Source organism: Erithacus rubecula (assembly GCF_903797595.1).
Source record: "Erithacus rubecula genome assembly, chromosome: 3".
In the NCBI taxonomy this organism is placed as follows: domain Eukaryota; kingdom Metazoa; phylum Chordata; class Aves; order Passeriformes; family Muscicapidae; genus Erithacus; species Erithacus rubecula.
In genome coordinates this window covers 60,633,628-60,649,018 of record NC_136689.1, presented here as the reverse complement: position 1 = coordinate 60,649,018, position 15,391 = coordinate 60,633,628, and the positions used below count along the sequence as shown (strand labels likewise).

At 48.7% G+C, this 15,391-nt stretch overlaps 3 protein-coding genes across 8 annotated transcripts in view; 1 reads left to right on the top strand and 2 right to left on the bottom strand.

Moving 5' to 3' along the window:
- The window catches only part of RANBP9 (RAN binding protein 9), a 38,839-nt gene extending 37,713 nt beyond the window's left edge, over positions 1 to 1,126 (top strand). For all 4 annotated transcript variants that reach the window (XM_079302082.1, XM_079302080.1, XM_079302081.1 and 1 more), the window contains exon 14: positions 184 to 1,126. In XM_079302082.1, the coding sequence (XP_079158208.1) occupies positions 184 to 314 (131 nt within the window). In that variant the 3' untranslated portion in view covers positions 315 to 1,126. The remainder of the gene's footprint in view (positions 1 to 183) is intronic.
- A 431-nt stretch (positions 1,127 to 1,557) lies between these two features.
- NOL7 (nucleolar protein 7) lies at positions 1,558 to 5,675 on the bottom strand. Of its 2 annotated transcripts, XM_079302092.1 has the most exons (9): positions 5,409 to 5,675; positions 4,929 to 4,989; positions 4,773 to 4,837; positions 4,560 to 4,591; positions 3,547 to 3,643; positions 2,795 to 2,916; positions 2,637 to 2,714; positions 1,779 to 1,899; positions 1,558 to 1,683 (listed from the first exon to the last, which is right to left on the bottom strand). In XM_079302092.1, the coding sequence occupies exons 1-8, from the start codon at positions 5,579 to 5,581 to the stop codon at positions 1,826 to 1,828; spliced, it is 702 nt and encodes a 233-aa protein (XP_079158218.1). In that variant the 5' UTR covers positions 5,582 to 5,675; the 3' UTR covers positions 1,558 to 1,683; positions 1,779 to 1,825. The 2 variants fall into 2 exon arrangements, with proteins under 2 accessions (XP_079158218.1, XP_079158217.1); XM_079302091.1 differs by having other exon boundaries at positions 1,558 to 1,899; positions 5,409 to 5,674.
- Positions 5,676 to 5,714: 39 nt separating this feature from the next.
- Positions 5,715 to 14,996, bottom strand: SIRT5 (sirtuin 5). Of its 2 annotated transcripts, none has more exons than XM_079302089.1 (9): positions 14,866 to 14,996; positions 14,213 to 14,351; positions 12,035 to 12,168; positions 10,455 to 10,680; positions 8,979 to 9,066; positions 8,543 to 8,596; positions 7,580 to 7,703; positions 6,243 to 6,358; positions 5,715 to 5,910 (listed from the first exon to the last, which is right to left on the bottom strand). In XM_079302089.1, exons 2-9 carry the CDS (start codon positions 14,325 to 14,327, stop codon positions 5,835 to 5,837), a joined length of 933 nt encoding a protein of 310 aa, XP_079158215.1. In that variant the 5' UTR covers positions 14,328 to 14,351; positions 14,866 to 14,996; the 3' UTR covers positions 5,715 to 5,834. The 2 variants fall into 2 exon arrangements, with proteins under 2 accessions (XP_079158215.1, XP_079158216.1); XM_079302090.1 differs by lacking the exon at positions 14,866 to 14,996 and adding an exon at positions 14,576 to 14,774.
- Between the last annotated feature and the right edge of the window lie 395 nt (positions 14,997 to 15,391).

Sequence of the window (15,391 nt, the reverse complement as noted above, 5' to 3'; positions counted from 1 at the left end):
TGTTGTAGTTTGAAGCAAAAAGGGGCCTGTTCAGCAATGGTGCTGCACAGGTTGCTCCTGCTTTGTGTCTTGCTCTGAGAGCAAACTCTACAAATGAATGATTTAAGTAGTTTAAATGTCAAGTGTTTCAGTGTATTATGAAACGATTCAGGTATTTTAAGTGCCACTGTGCTTCTTTTTCAGAGACTCACAATCTGCCAAAGCAACCCCCGCTTGCCCTGGCCATGGGACAGGCGTCACAGTGTCTAGGATTGATGGCCCGGTCAGGAATTGGATCCTGTGCGTTCGCCACAGTGGAAGACTACCTACACTAGCTATGCATTTCCAAGGTCTGAAAGGTGTTGTGGCATATTCAACATGGAAAGTAGACCAGCTCTGCTGACTGGAATTTGGAATTTTAATTATGTACTAAGGACAAGTCTGTCGCTTTATGTTGCTTCCTAGTTTACAGCATGATGCAAATGATTTCTAACTTAGTGTTAGGAGAAGATTTCCATCTTTAAACCTCTTAGACAACTAAGAGTTGAAAATATCACTGGTAACGTCAGACATCCAAATTGACAAGTACCAATCCTTTGAACGATTGTCCAAAAACAAACCAAAAATCCTGCTACCTTGTGGTGGGACGGAAGAATAAAAACATGGATGTATTAGCATGTGGGTGATGTAAACGTCAAGCAGGATGACTTGCCAACCTCCACCCCCATTGTTACATAGTTAAATCAGTGTAATTTGCAAAATGCAAATGGTTTGGATATATAGTGTTGATGGGAAGAAATGATATTTTTTAATGTGTACTGTAAAACTTGAATTACTCAGGAGCTGAGTGAATATGTTTGTTGCTACTTACAATCCCAACCTGTTGATCTTAGTAGTTTTTTGTTTTAACATGGTCTTTTCAACTTTGTTTCCTTGTTTAACTACAGACAGCTTCTGTTGTGTAGGCTCACCAGTTTAACTGTTGTATTATAACAGTATTACATGTCAACACAGTGTGGTTATGACCTATTTATATAAAAACCAAATATTTAGTCAATTTACAGTCTTAATTTAATCTTTGTACACCTTGCATTTTTAAAAGTGCTTAAATAGTACTATATTGCAATAAAATGTAGTGATATCATAATTAACCAGCCATTAAAAACGTAAGTCTACATCCACGGTAGCATGGATGTGTATGCTACATTGTCTTGTTCTAGAGCTCTGTCCTAGAACAGCCATTCCTGTAGAGACCAGAGGGAGGGGGTGGCTCATCCCTCCAGCTGGGGCTGCCACTTCTCCTCGGGAGCTGGGCTGGTGCAAGTGAAAGGCTTTGCTTTGTTCTTGCCACACAGTGAGCCTAGCTAACAGTGCAGGAAGCTTACTCAGGACTCCTTGCAGATGGGGGAAATCCCTTACTGCTGGAAGTAAATCATTAGGCTGGAGAGAAGTGTCCTGCTGTGGGAGCTGATTTAATGGTTCTGCTGTTAGGGTACAGCCTTTCCTTAGTGCCACAAGGCACTGAAGCAGCAGGAACAACTGCCTGCTGTAAGGAATGCAGCATCCACAACAGTAGGGTACAACACTGCTCATCTTTATTCTCTGCAAAGGTATTGCCTCATGGAGGCAGCTCTGCAAGCCTGGTCCTAGCACCAGCTGTTCTACAACACTGGCCTGGCTGCTCTGTAGCTTCCCCAGGAACTTCTGAAAGGGGGAGGGGAGAGAACGGGGAAGTGTGAGCAGGCACAGCTCAGTGCCTGGAGCTGAAAGCAAAGTGATGATGAAGGGGGAAAGAACACCTGTGTTGTGCAAAAGTCCTTAGCAGCATCTTCTGAAAAAGCTGTCTTCAGACTCCATTTTTGATCTGTGTTGCCAGCCAATGTTTCTTAAATCTTGCTGCTTTTTCTCTTTTATCTTGCCCTATAACAAAAAAAAAAAAAAAAAAAAAGAAAGAAAAGCTATTAGTTACAATTTTTCTTAGCCCATGTGCTGGAGAAGCAGCAATCCCTTGGCTGCTACAGCATTTCATAATAGAACGACCACCTCAAACACTGATAAACTTCCTAAGGTATTTTATGTGCCCCAGATGAATTCCACTGTGCAGGAGTGCCAGTTTGCATCAGGCTCCTCCAGGAGGGTGAGGTGGTATAATGCTGCTTTCAGTGTTGCACAGATGGAAAGCAGGCCCTGCCTGCTAAGGTCAGTGGTTTTCCCTTTGGTTCATGAGACTCAGACTGTGTGGGTGTCAGACTGTCCCAATCCATTATGGAAATTAGGAGAAATGGGTGCTCACATAGATGTTCTGGAATCTTGGTATCCCCACTTTTAAGTCTGAGATGCATCTGAAATGCTTTCCAACAGCTCAAAGACTGGAGGCTGAAACAACTTCAGCTACTGCAGTCTTTATTTCACTGAGCAGCCCTAGCTCTAGGACAAGAGCTGTCTCTTAACATACCAAAAATGAGGTAATTTTTTTCAACTTGAGTCTCATACATCATGCTCAGGCGTGCCCTGCAGCCCTTCCCTTACTCTCCAGGTGCTTGGACTTAAGAGGATCACAATCCAGGATACTCTGGCATAGAAACCCTGATTTTATTCAAGTGTACTTTTAGCCACATATGCATAAAACAGGACCTACTCCGAGCTTCTGTACTCACCCCAAGACTTGTCCACAAACTGAACTGCAGCTTTTTTGACTGGGCCTTTCTTGTTTGCAAGGGAAAAAAATTCATTTGCTGAAATGGAGACAAGTGTTAATCACCAAGTTGAAGGCAGACAAGGCTCGATGCAGACCCAGCCAAGCAGCAGTGCTTACCCTGTACCCGGTTGGTGTGTGGCCCATAGAGCTGAGCATTTAGAAAGTCTTTGGCGAGCTGCTGGTGGAGGCCTGTTACACTGTGGTCTTTCAAGCACACAGCCATGTAGTTCCCTTTTGTCCTAGTCAAAGAGAGATATAAATCCCTGTAATGTGGTTACAGGATCCAGAACAACAGACACTGCTGTCAAGCTTTGCTTCTTGAGCACAGCAGAACTCAGTGATGGTTTCTGGTACTCAGATAAGCTTTGTGGCAGTATTAAAAAAATAAAAAGCTAGACCAATACTCTCAAGCTGTTGTCAAATGCCTTTGTGTGCCCTGAGTAGTTTCCTTGGGTGTCCCGAGCTCATCCTACCAGGAGCTAGGGCAATTACTCTCATCAGAGACAAAGCAATAGAGGAGAGAGAAAACCAGATTGAAAAGCAGGAATGTGGTGCTCAACCACCCCACCTGTAGCAGCACACAACACAATGTGCAGTGCTGTGCTTACAACTGCCCAGGCATCTCACAGCAGTTATATATGTAATATGTAAAAATTATTTATATTATATATATATATATATACATATGCACGCATAAATAAGTATATTAAACCAGAAGACATTAACGGTGATTTTAGCACATAAATACGCATTCAATCAGATGAAGGACAGGGGAACATAAAGTGCAGAAGAGGGTACAGCCACGCAGTGACAGAAAAGCTGCTGTGATGCCCCATCCCACACCAGGCAAAAGCATCTCCTCCTCCTACCTGGCACCCTTACTCTTCTTGCCTTTCTTCTCCTGCACTTCGACTAGGTCTTCATCCAGCTGTACTGCCTCAGCTTCAAGTTCTTCACCTGGAGTAACTTGCAAGTGAAATTTCCCAAATATTACAAACCAAAATTGGTCAGTGAAAAAGGAGCAGAACTTAAAACGAGCAGTACTTTTCAGAAGCACTGACTAAAAAGAACAGCTGTAGGAGGGAGGGAAATAAACATGCTTGGGGGAGCAACCCAAAGTACAGTTTTCCTCTTTCTTGGCATCAACAAAGTGGGATTCACCATGGGACAAAAATTCAATGCAGCATAACAGCTATGGATAACCCATAAAGGGAAATCCAGCTCTGGCTTTAGTCGTGGTTCATTCTCAGCTCTTCTCTTCATTATGCCAATACAACATATCTTTTTTAAATAAAGGCAAGAAAAAGTAGCAGTATGTGAGGTTTGGATGAGAGAACTGTTTAAATATAAGATTTTTTGTGAAGTACTTCAAAGTACAGATGAAGCAAAAACAGCAGTCATAAACACTCTAGACTCATGATTTGTAATTCTGAGTTTGAAAAAAGTTACTTAATATTCTAGAGATGCTACTGAACTGTAGTTTGATATGTGAAGTATTGAGGCAATTGAACAACTCTACCCAGGAACAGCCTTTATAACTTAAACAAGGGCTATTAATCTATCTTTGATAATCCTTGCTTTTTCTGTTGTAACATCTGCCCATGATTTCCTTAAACACTTCGGGCTATTTAACTGAAATCACCGTACAGGAAGTGACTTCTGTAAAGGGTGGAAGAACTAGACTGAATCTGATTTTCGATCTTTCCTCAGCTATTTCTTTTCCTGGAGAAAAGAATCTGTCCAGTCTGTTCACACTTAAAGAGAAGCATGAACCTTCTGGAGAAGGTCTCTTCACCAGAGCTCCCCACTGGAGCTCTGGCACAGGAATGAACTCCTGAAGTACCAGATGTGCACCTTGTTAGCAAAGCGAGCTGTAGCATACCTGGGTCATCTGCTGCAGCCTGCTCAGAGGGCCTGGGGAGCAAAGGGAAGGCATCAGGTTACTCTTCAATTCACACTCCCTTTGTTCACCCAAAACCAGGAACCCCCAATCCCAGTCCAGTCTCTCAAGCCGGACCAGAAGGGGCTGCCCCACGGTTGGGAGATACTGAGATGGGGATCCCAGCACCCACCGCCGCCTCCCCAGCCCGCTCACCGCGCGGACACATCCTGCAGCTCCTGCAGCTCCTGCAGCACGGCCTCGGGCAGCAGCTTGCGCTTCTGTGGGGGAGAGAGAGGGGAGTCAGGCGGGCAGGACACCGCCGGCAAACACCGCCAGGGCCCGCCCGGCGCCAGCGGGTCAGCGCGGTACCTTCTGCTCCGCGAACAGCTCCTGGTGCCGCCGCCGCTTCTCCTTCAGCAGCTCCCGGTGCCTGCGGGGAGGCGGGAGCCACCGTCAACATCCCATGTGGCGAGAGGGGGGATTACGGGCTAAAGGGGGTGAACGAGGGCTTAGAGGGGTGAAGGGGGATAAGGGGTTAAGGGTGGGAGGAGGAGGGATAAGGGGCCGGGGAGGCATAAGAGGGGTGGTGAGGTAAGAAAGGAGATAAAGGGAAAAAGGGAAGGAAGCAAAAAGTGGAAATATGGGAAGGACAAGATGGGGCAGAAGGCGTGAACGGGAGTAAAAAGGGGAGTAAGAGGGGTGGAGGGGGGTTTAGAGAGATAAGCGAGGGGATAAGGGGGAGGTAAGGGGGCGAAAGGGGAGAAGAGTGGCGCAAAGCGGCGGGGGCAGAGGAGGGAAGCGCTGGCATGAGAGCCGCCGCCCGGGAGCAGGAGCCCGGCGTGTCCTCACCTCCGGGCCGCCTCCCCCACGAGCTTCCGCTCGGCCTCGGCCGCCTCCCTGGCCACGCCGAAAGACACCTCCTCCGGGGCCTCGTCCTCCGAGGACGATGCGGGGCTGGGCAGCGTGGCGAGAGCCCTGCGCTTGCCCGCGGCCGCCGCCTTCCCCTTCTGCCGGCGCGCCATGGCTGCGGCCCCTGCGCCGCCCGCCCCGGAACCGCTCCCGCCTTCCGCCGGGGAATGCCGAGCGCCGGGACACGGCCCTGCCTCCCGCCCCGCCCCGCCCCGCCCCGCGGGATGCGCGCACACACACAGCACATCGGAGGTGGCCCTGCCGCCGTCCCTTTATTGCCCCGAGTCCCGCCGCCGCCGGCCGCCCGCCCCGCGCTGGAGCCGCCGGGCCGGGCCGCTCCCGGCGCTCCGGAGGTGATCCCGGGGCTCAGGAGATGATCTCCGTCTCGTGTCGCGCCAGCGCCGGCGGTAGCGTGGTCCCGCAGGGGCCCGGGAAGTGGAACCTGGAAGGAAGCGGCAGGTTTAGGGCGCGGGCAGCCCCGGCGCATCCCGCTGCTTCACCTGGCGAGTCTGGCAGGGGGACGGGAGGGAGGGAGAGGTTTTCGCTTGTGCGGCGTAGGAACGGACTTCAGCCTCACCCTTTAAACAATACGGGTTTGTGTCTTCAGTGAAAATTCCAGCATGGAAGAAGAATCCCCTTTTCTTAGTTACTAACAGAAACTTAATATTTCATAAGCGCTGGGGGGAAATCTAGACCGTACTTGTCTAAACGCAGCGTTTCAGCAGTGGCACGCGAAGGGCAGGATGGAGGGACCAAAGGCCTGAGCAGCGCTACCTGAACCTGTTGGTGGCAGGAGTGGGCTCCATGTTGAACTCCGCCACCGGGACGCCTCTGGCCGAGACCTGCGGGGCGAACATGGCTGCGGGATACACCACGGACGAGGTCCCGACCTGCGGGCAGCGGGACAGAGTCACAAGTGTAGCAGGACAGCGCTCAAACAGAAACAAACCAACCCAGCCCCGAGGAGAGGGCCCTTCTCACAACAATGCATGTGCACTGGGAGACTCCTGCAGAAATGAAACCCAGTCAGTAGCTCCGATTAGTGTCACTGCAGAGGCAGCTATTTAACTTAGCATAACAATCAGGAATTGTTCTCTGGTGCAGGCAAAGAAACCCGTCTGTAACTGTAGATGGAAAAAAAAATCCCAGAAACAAAATGGCACACTTTGTCTTCAGGAAAAAGAAAAACCCAACATAACATTTCTCCTGTGCTTGAGGTCACTGTGCAAATGGAAGACAACAGTCTAAGCAAGTGTTTTGGTTAGAGATCTGGAACCTTCATGGCAGGTAAACCACTTTGCAAAAAAGCAGCACATTATAACTTAAATATTTCTTTTTAAAGAATCAAAATTATGTGAGAAATTAGAACCACAGAATGGTTTGGATTGGAAGAAACCTTAAAGATCATCTCATTCCAACCTCTCTCCCATGGGCAGGGACACCTTCCATCAGATCCCTATCCAACCTGGCCTTGAACCCTTCCAGGGATGGGGCATCCACAGTTTCTCTGGGCAACCTGTGGCAGTGCCTCACCACCCTCACAGTAAAGAATTTCTTCCTATATGTAATCTAAACCCACTCTCAGTTAGAAGTCATCACCCCTTGTTGCTGATGAAGAGTCCCTGTCTGGCTTCCTTGCAGGCCTCGTTAGGTACTGTAAGGCTGCTCTAAGGTCTCCCAAGAGCCTTCCCTTCTCCAGGCTGAACAGCCCCACTCTCAGCCTCTCTTCAGAGGGAAAGTGCTCCAGTACCCTTACCAACTTTGTGGCTCTCCTCTGGACTTGCTCCAACAGTTCCACATTCTTGTGCTGGGGGCACCAGAACTGTACACAGTATTCTAGGTGGGGTCTCACCAGAGTAGAGGGGGAGTGAAATTCAACAGCCAAACAACATTGTCTAATCTCTAACCCCTGTGTACCTATTGATTTCTGAGTAGTCTGTGCACATTTTCAAGCTGCAAAGTCTTTTAGTGTTTTGTACTGGACACCAGAGAGTCCCTCAGGCTCTGAGTTCCCTCAGGGAAGCACAGAGGCATCTGCTTTACCCAGGAAGAGCCACGTCCTTAGCGTGGCCTCCCTGCCACGGAGGACAGGTAAGGAAAGAGGCACTCACGACCAGGCAGAGGTCACAAATATCCAGCTCCTTCTCCACCGCCGTGAGCACGCCGGGATCCAGGGCCTCTCCGAACCACACCACGTGGGGCCGCAGGAGCCCGCTGCAGCCGTCCTCCTCACACCTGCACGAACACCACACGGGGACAGCGCCACGCTGACGGCACTTCAGGCTGCACAATGGCAAAGCATCTCCTCCTCCTTGGGCAAGTCCTGCCTGCCACCCTTCTCTCCCCTTCACCCCACACCCTCCCTACCACGTGCCTGACAGAAGGCAGCTCCATGCTACACACGTGCTGAAGTACACATGTGCTGCATGATCCCATGGAAGGGGTGCTGAACAGTTGTTCAGCGCAGATACTTAATTGTGTCTTCCCCTTACTCAGCTCCTGAAATGCATGAAAGTTAAAACTTGGCCTCTATCGGCTTTAACAAACTGGCTAACAGGGTTTTAAGGAGAAAATGAACCAAAAGACAGAAGCACCGTGTTAGCCACTTCTTCCTTAGGAATCAGATGAAAAATATGATGGCTTTTTCCATCTGCAACTAACTGGGGCAAAGCTTCAGGCCATGTAAAAAACCATGGTGGCACATTCTGTGCCTGCAAGGGACAGCATCCCAGTATCCCAAACTAACACTGGGTGGTACCTGCAAAGTAACAGAACATTTACTGCTGTAGCACTCACTTTCTTGCTGCAATTCTACTACTACACTTACTACAAACCCCATGAATTTGGGCATGTTTTATCTTGGTGCTCAAGTACACAAATATGTGGTGCCTTTAGCACTGTGGTAACTTCTACACACTCCTTGTCTGATGCCCCTGTAACTTTAGACTCAGTTTCCTGGGGCAGAGTTCCAGAGTTCTGAATGTCTTTCCAAAACAACATGAACAGTAACATAAAGCTTTGAGATGCACAAAGCATGAAGAGGTAAAAGCCCAAACAAAGTGGTCCATACGTACTGAGGAAGGTCTTCAACTGGAATTGTGGCATCTTCTGTGTCAGGATCTGGAGCCCTGTAGTTACAAAATGGAAATATATGTCCAGTAGTGCAAAATGTACTTCATATATTAATAAATCATTCTCTAAAAACCTTCATATTTTCTAAAGCACACCCTCTAATCAAGTAATCTTTGCAACTTCAGCCAACTTCAAACACCTACTACAATCCTAAAATACCCCGCCAAGCCAGGCAGGAATTTATCCAGAATTATCCTGGAGCTGAGCAACTGTGGTAAGCTGGCCAAGACTGTCAAAGGCACAACAATTATTTATGCAACTATCTAAAGGTCTGGTGAAATGTAAAGGGAAAAACTATCCTAAAAAATCTTTGAGCATATGCCTGGCCCATCCCCCTGCTCAGTTGCTTTTTTAATGGTGAGAGAAAGAATGGATTACCCCTTCCCAGCCAATGCAGGGCAGATCGGGCTCTTGTAGTTTGCAGCGACATTTCCACAGCTGGTGCATCGAGTTTTAAATAAACTACCTGGAACACACAAAGAGGAAACATCAGGGATGAAGTGATGGTTGAGGTGTGGCTGTGCAGGCAAGTGGCTGTGTTTATCCTGGGCAGCCTTTATTTACAGACCTTGAAGGCTGCACCTTGTCAGTAACTTACTACAGGAACACAATAGCAAAGACAGTCTCACTGTTTCCCTTGTTCTGCCTCAGGACATGAGTAATACACAGTCCATAACATGTTGCAGGAAAATCATAATTTAAAATACCACTGAGGGAGATGACTTCTGTTTATTGCTTTTCCTCTTACATCAGAAACGTTTTCTAAAAAAAATAAATATGGTCAACACCATTTTGTTTGATGCAGAACTCTGCTCCCAAAAATTCTGTAACATTACTAACATGCTGTCAAGATGTGAAATATAGCCAAGAGCTAAAAACTGTGTCCATTTTGTGAGGAATACAAATAACCAAAATTAAACTGTTGCCAAGGCTTCATCATTGGGTCCACAACTGCGGAACAGCTTGTGCAAGTTTCCTGTGTCCAAAGAACAAAGGCGGTGGTGGGAAATCCTATTTACACCTTTAGTGATACTCGAGTTAAAAACCATCTCAGTGCTGGACGACCAGGATGGGTCTTTGTTCTGGGAGACTTCCACCCTGTGGCAGGGCCTGAGGAGTGGAGAAATGAGCGGGGTCACCTCCAAGGATGGAGAAGGGCTTCCACATCCTCTTTCTCTTCACACCTCTACATTTCCTCAGACCCCAAAGCCCCACTGACCTGCAGGTGCGCACCTGCCTTATGATCCTCTGGCACTTTGTGGGAGTAAGGAATGCCACTGACTACAGGGAAGAGAGGGGGATGACCACTGGCTGCAGGAAAGAAAGGTAAGGGAATCTCAATAGTTTCCAGTCCCTTTGTCCTCCTGTAGCCAAGGACTGCACAAGTGAGGACAGGACAGAACAGGACAGAGGGAAAGCACCAGGGCTGGTGAGGCCAGGCTTGCCAATACACCCCTTACGGCAGCAGACTGACACTACCACTACCAAAAAACAGTGGAATCCCTGGGGATTCCTTTCCCCTTTTCTAAGTGAAATCAGCCAGGTATCACAGCCACAAGAATTCAAGTGGATCTGTGGAAAACTGCAAGAAGTAGGAACCAGTTCCACACACTGTCAGAATCCATTAAAAAACAGAAAGATGAGATTCTGTGATGATAAAGGTGAGGAATAAAGAGAAGCTACTAAGCACCTGAAACAACTTCCAAAAGAGAACAGGTGTTATTGTAAATACCTTTATGCAAGTCAGTATAATTTTAAAGATTCTTTTCTCTCTGTGTTCACCCTGCTTTCCCTTCTTCCCACTCCCCATCCCAGGTTTCCTGGCCTGTGGCAGAGTTGTGAGCCAGCTCTTACCGTGAATTTCTAGGAGGTGCTTGGTGCCTGCCTTCCTGTGCAGCTCGTCGATGTTCTGAGTGATGACTACCACGCTCCTTCCCTGCTTGCTCAGGCGCTTCTCACACTCTGCAATAGCAACGTGCGCTGGGTTGGGGTGTTTGCTCAGCATCAATTCCCGCCGGTAGTGGTAGAATTCCCACACACGGGAAGGGTTCCGTGCAAAAGCCCCTGGAGTAGCCAGCTCCTGCAAAAGACACAACAGGTCATACTGCTGCCTGCATCACCAGGTCATCAAAAGCAGATTATTTACAACCAAATGCATTTCATAAGAATATTGTTCCACAGCCCTTACAAGGGTGACAAGTCAAAGTGTCAAATCACAAGAGGAAATAATTTACAGCAATAGTGTGGCACGTGGGTTTACACTACACTCCAACTGCACTCTGTGCTGCCCTACCGAACTATTAGGAGCTTAGCACAAAGCAAGATGAGATATTCCAATGCATACCCTTCTTCTGGCACTCACAACTCTCTTTTCCACAGCAGCCATAACACTCAGCATCATGTGAATATATTTCCTTTGCTAGGAAATTCTTTTCTGCTTTAAGTGTAACACAAGCCAAATTACACCCATTGTCAAAACCAGAATCTAATGTCTTGTATTTTGTGTGCAGGTAAAACTGAAGCTGATTTTCAGAGTAACATTAATTTTGCTTCTTCCTCAAAAACGAGGTGCAGCTCAGTCTAGCACCCCAGTGCACAATTCTGCTGACACAGAAACACTGAATACAAGTTTCTGGTGCAACAGGACCAAGCATTTACACACATGCATGCTTTATTTGGTCACTGAAAGAAAAAAACCTCATCTTTAGATTCAAACCAGTTTAAAAAACTAATTTCTCTGACATTTGTTTAACTTCATCAGATCTTTCAGGAATTCTGTAATTGAAAACCACAAAGAAAGCAGGTGTGATTGCAGCATTTGGAGTAGCAGGTACTGACAGCATAACAGCTGCTTGAAACACCTGCAGCACCAGGCAGGATGAGACTCAAGGCCCCTGGAGAGCTCACACTGTTGGTGCTTTCAGCTGTACTCCCAGTGTCTGCTTCCACCTCCTCTCCCACCCCTGAGGGATGGCGAGATCATTCCAACAAGAGAGACAGAGCCTGTGGGAGGGTTAAAGAATCTACCTCAAAATAAAACAAGCCCTAAAGCATTTTTAAAGGGTGTTCTGAGACACCAAGATTAAAAGAAAACAACCAGTCTCTATGATCAGTTCTTCCTTTGGACCACATGGTAGGAAAACAGTGAGGGTGTCAAAAGACGAGCAAACAGCTGAACTGCAGAAAAACAAGGATGGCAGAAAGACCCAGGGATGCCTGCAAGAACACTGTTTTTCCCAAGCAATTGATAAACTGAAGGACAGAAGCAGATCCCCAAGGGCACGGGGAAGGGCTGCAGAGGCAGCTGCAGGGAGAGCTCTGTCCCTGCTGCACTGCCATGGGAAAACTTCCACCCTCTTCCCCAGCTGTTCCTGACCCTCCACACTCACCTGTGTGACAGACAGAGAGGCATGGCACAGGCCACCAGCACCTACCTGGGCTTGCCACTTTCTCCAGAAGCCTCCAGCCCCTCTGAAGGTGGGGACGCCGCTCTCGGCGCTGACGCCGGCTCCGGTGATGATGGCGATGTGCTTGGCTTTGGCAAACACCTCTCGGAAATCAGCCATGTCTGTGCCAGGGCAGGGAAAACAAGCAGCTCTTCAGGTGCTCACACTGACCTAGGAGACCACACTACACATCCAGAAACAGCTCCCATACACACCTCCCATCACTTCAGTTTTGGAACACCAACTGGTTCCTGAGCTTCTGTATGTTGGAATTCAAAGGGCAGTTCCTGGAGATCCTCAAAATATGTGTCTGAGCAAGGACAGTAGGGTAATGTGCTAACGTGGTTATAGTCAGTACTGGAAAGGCAGAGCTTTAACTAAAACCCCACACTAGATGCTGCCCCAAAAACAGCTGGTGGCACCACCACCCAGGAACAGTTTGCTTCCTAATTGTTAGGTAAGGTCCTGAGATGAAAACAAATATGTTTCTTTTGTTGTTGCCTTTGTTGTTGATTTGTTTTTTTTCACAAAGTATCACCTTCAAAATTAAGGCAATTTGGGAAAATATGTTTTCTTTTGAGGCAATTTTCATGTTTTATAGGTTTGTAACTGTATTTTATGTCTTTAATGTGCTATTCCCACCATTTTTCCCTGCATGGTAAAGTAGTTTGGGAGAAAGATGGAAAATTTACTTTTCCTTTTTGTGTGAGTTGAGACAAGATTAGAAAGGAACAGGTTAACTATAGACAGACAAAAAGAAGATTTCTTGAAGTTTACCTCAAAACTAAATTTTAAAGCAACACAGGTTAGAATCACAAAATGGCTGAGGTGGGAAGGAATCTCTGGAAATTATCTTCTTCAGCCCCCTCTGCTTAAGCAGGGTCCGCCAGAGCAGACTGCCCTGGAGTGTCCTGTGGGGTGGCTTTTGATATCTTCATGGATAGAGATTCCATAACCTTCCTGCACAATTCAATCCATTGTTTGACCACCCTCCCAGCAGACAAGTACCATGGAGTGTTTTCATGCATTGAGAAGATGCCCTGGAGCCTTCATTGCCACATGGGCTCATCACTGGCTTAAGGCCAATGTGATGCCTGCCAGATCCCCAGGGACATTCCTGCCCAGCTGGTCACCCCAGCTTGTCCTAGTGCCTGGGGCTATTTCTCCCCGGGGCAGGACCCTCTGGAGTATCAACCAGCTTCATATTATATGGAAACTTGCCAAGGATACACTCTGGTCCATTGTCCAGATATTAATGAAGGTGTTAAACAACACTGTCCTCAGTACAGACTCCTACAGCATCCCACTAGTGAGCAGCCTCCAGATGAACTTTGAGCTGCTCACCACAACCCTAATCCCCACAATTTACTATGTGGTCTTTCAGATAAAAACCAAAACAACCAAAATACCTCCCCCCTCACAAAATGCCCACCCAAAGGTAAGTTCCTGTAGGGAGAAAGAACCACTGGAGAGGTCCCACAGAGCCACCTGGGCAAGAGAACACTGCTATTCTGATGCCTTAGCTGCAGTGCAAATTAAACCTCACAAGCCACGAATATGTAAAGTTCAGGCCAGAAGCCCTCCCAGCCAAGTCTCTGAGAGCAGCCAAATGCTGATGCTGAAGGCAGCAGAAAAAGCAAGTTTGCCTTGCTACCCAGCATTAGGGGGGTTGCTGTTGTACCCATGTGCAGTTTTCTAGTTAAGGCACATTCTCAAAATGAAAAACAAAACCAAAATACCCCCAAACAAGCAAAAAGAGAACATCTACAACTGCTAGCCTGAACAGGGCTCCTGGGGTTACCCAGCTCCTGAGCTATTACAAATGCTCGAGGCCCATTCTTCTGCAAATAAACGAGGAATTAGTTTTATTACTCATTAGGGTTATGAAAGGGAAATGCAGTTAACCATTACATACTTATGTGCATAAATTATAAACATTTAAAACGTGTTAATGTTTCAACTACGCTGACTGCAAGGGGTTTTGGAACTATACAGAATACAGACATAGAAAGGTAATTTTAGTACCTGGGGGACAAAAAAAAGCAACTTCACACTGTTTTAAACATTTTGAATTAAGCCATGGATTTCACTTAGCACATGAAACCTTCTAGCACTTCAAATCCACCTTAAAAACCTGTCCGGGGTGCTAAAGCAAACATGTCTTACTTGAACTAGGACGGGCCATTTCCAAGCAAAACTTCTGTTTCTTTGAAGACGAGGCCTTAAGTCCACAATGCGCTTGAGCGATCAACCTTCTAGCGGTAAATTGAAAGAGACACATCGGGATCCCTCGGAAGTGTTTCACCTGGGGAGAAATAAACCAAACATGAGCGGCCCAGCCAGGGTGCGTATTTCTGCCAGGCTCCTGTCGGGGGCTCCCCTTCAAGAACCATGAGCGAGTGCTCGTCACGGCTTCCTCCTGCACCTGCAGAACACGGGATCACCCCCAAGCCGAGACCCTCGGGCCGGGATCACCGCTTTTGTTCAGAACCGGGGAGATCGGCCCCGCCCGGCCCACATGCAACTTACGCGACGCCTCCGAACTGCGATGCTAACCCGAGGCCGCCGCCAGGCCCGCCGGCATTTTAAGGAGCGGGGGGAAAAGCAAGGGACGGAGCCGCGGCGGGCGCGGAGCCTACGTGCATCTGCCGGCCCGCAGAAGGGCGAGGGGACAGCGCGGGCGGGCGGAGCCTCGGCGCGGGGAGGCGGCGGCCACCGCCGGGCCCTCAGGCGGCGCTCCGCCCGCCCGCCCGCGCGGCCGCCCGGCCCTCACGCAAGCCCCGGGGCCGCGGGTTCGCGGCCCGCCCGCTGCCACTCACCCCGCTCGGCGGCGGCCGAGGCCGAGCCGTGCGGTGCCGCACGTCCCGCCCCGGGCAGCCGGCGGGGCCGGGCCTCGGCGCCGGTCCGCCCTCCCGCGGGAAGGGGCCGCGGTGTTAAGGCGGCACGGACGCGGGGATGGAGGCACTGGGGGCGCTTCCCGGCGTGCGCTGTCCCCGCGCACGTACGAGCTGGAATGAGACGCAAATAGGTCAGGAAAGCTGGATGGCCTTCCAGCGTCTTCCCTTTCTGCGGTCCACCCTCGGGCGATCGCAGTTTACGGTTCACGGATGAAAGCTCCGCTGCACTTGCACAGCACACTTCTATTTTTTATTTTTTTCAGTGTGAAAAGCTGGTTTTAGCACGTTTTGCTGCATAAAGAAGGCAGCGCCTGCTCTCATCCAGCCGCCTCCTCTCCACCTTTCCCCCAGCAGCCTGAAACCATTACGGTCCTTTTCAGTCAGAGATTTCGACACGTTTTCCCTCCTCCTGGAAATTACCAGCTAAGCAGATAAAGAAGCTCCTAAA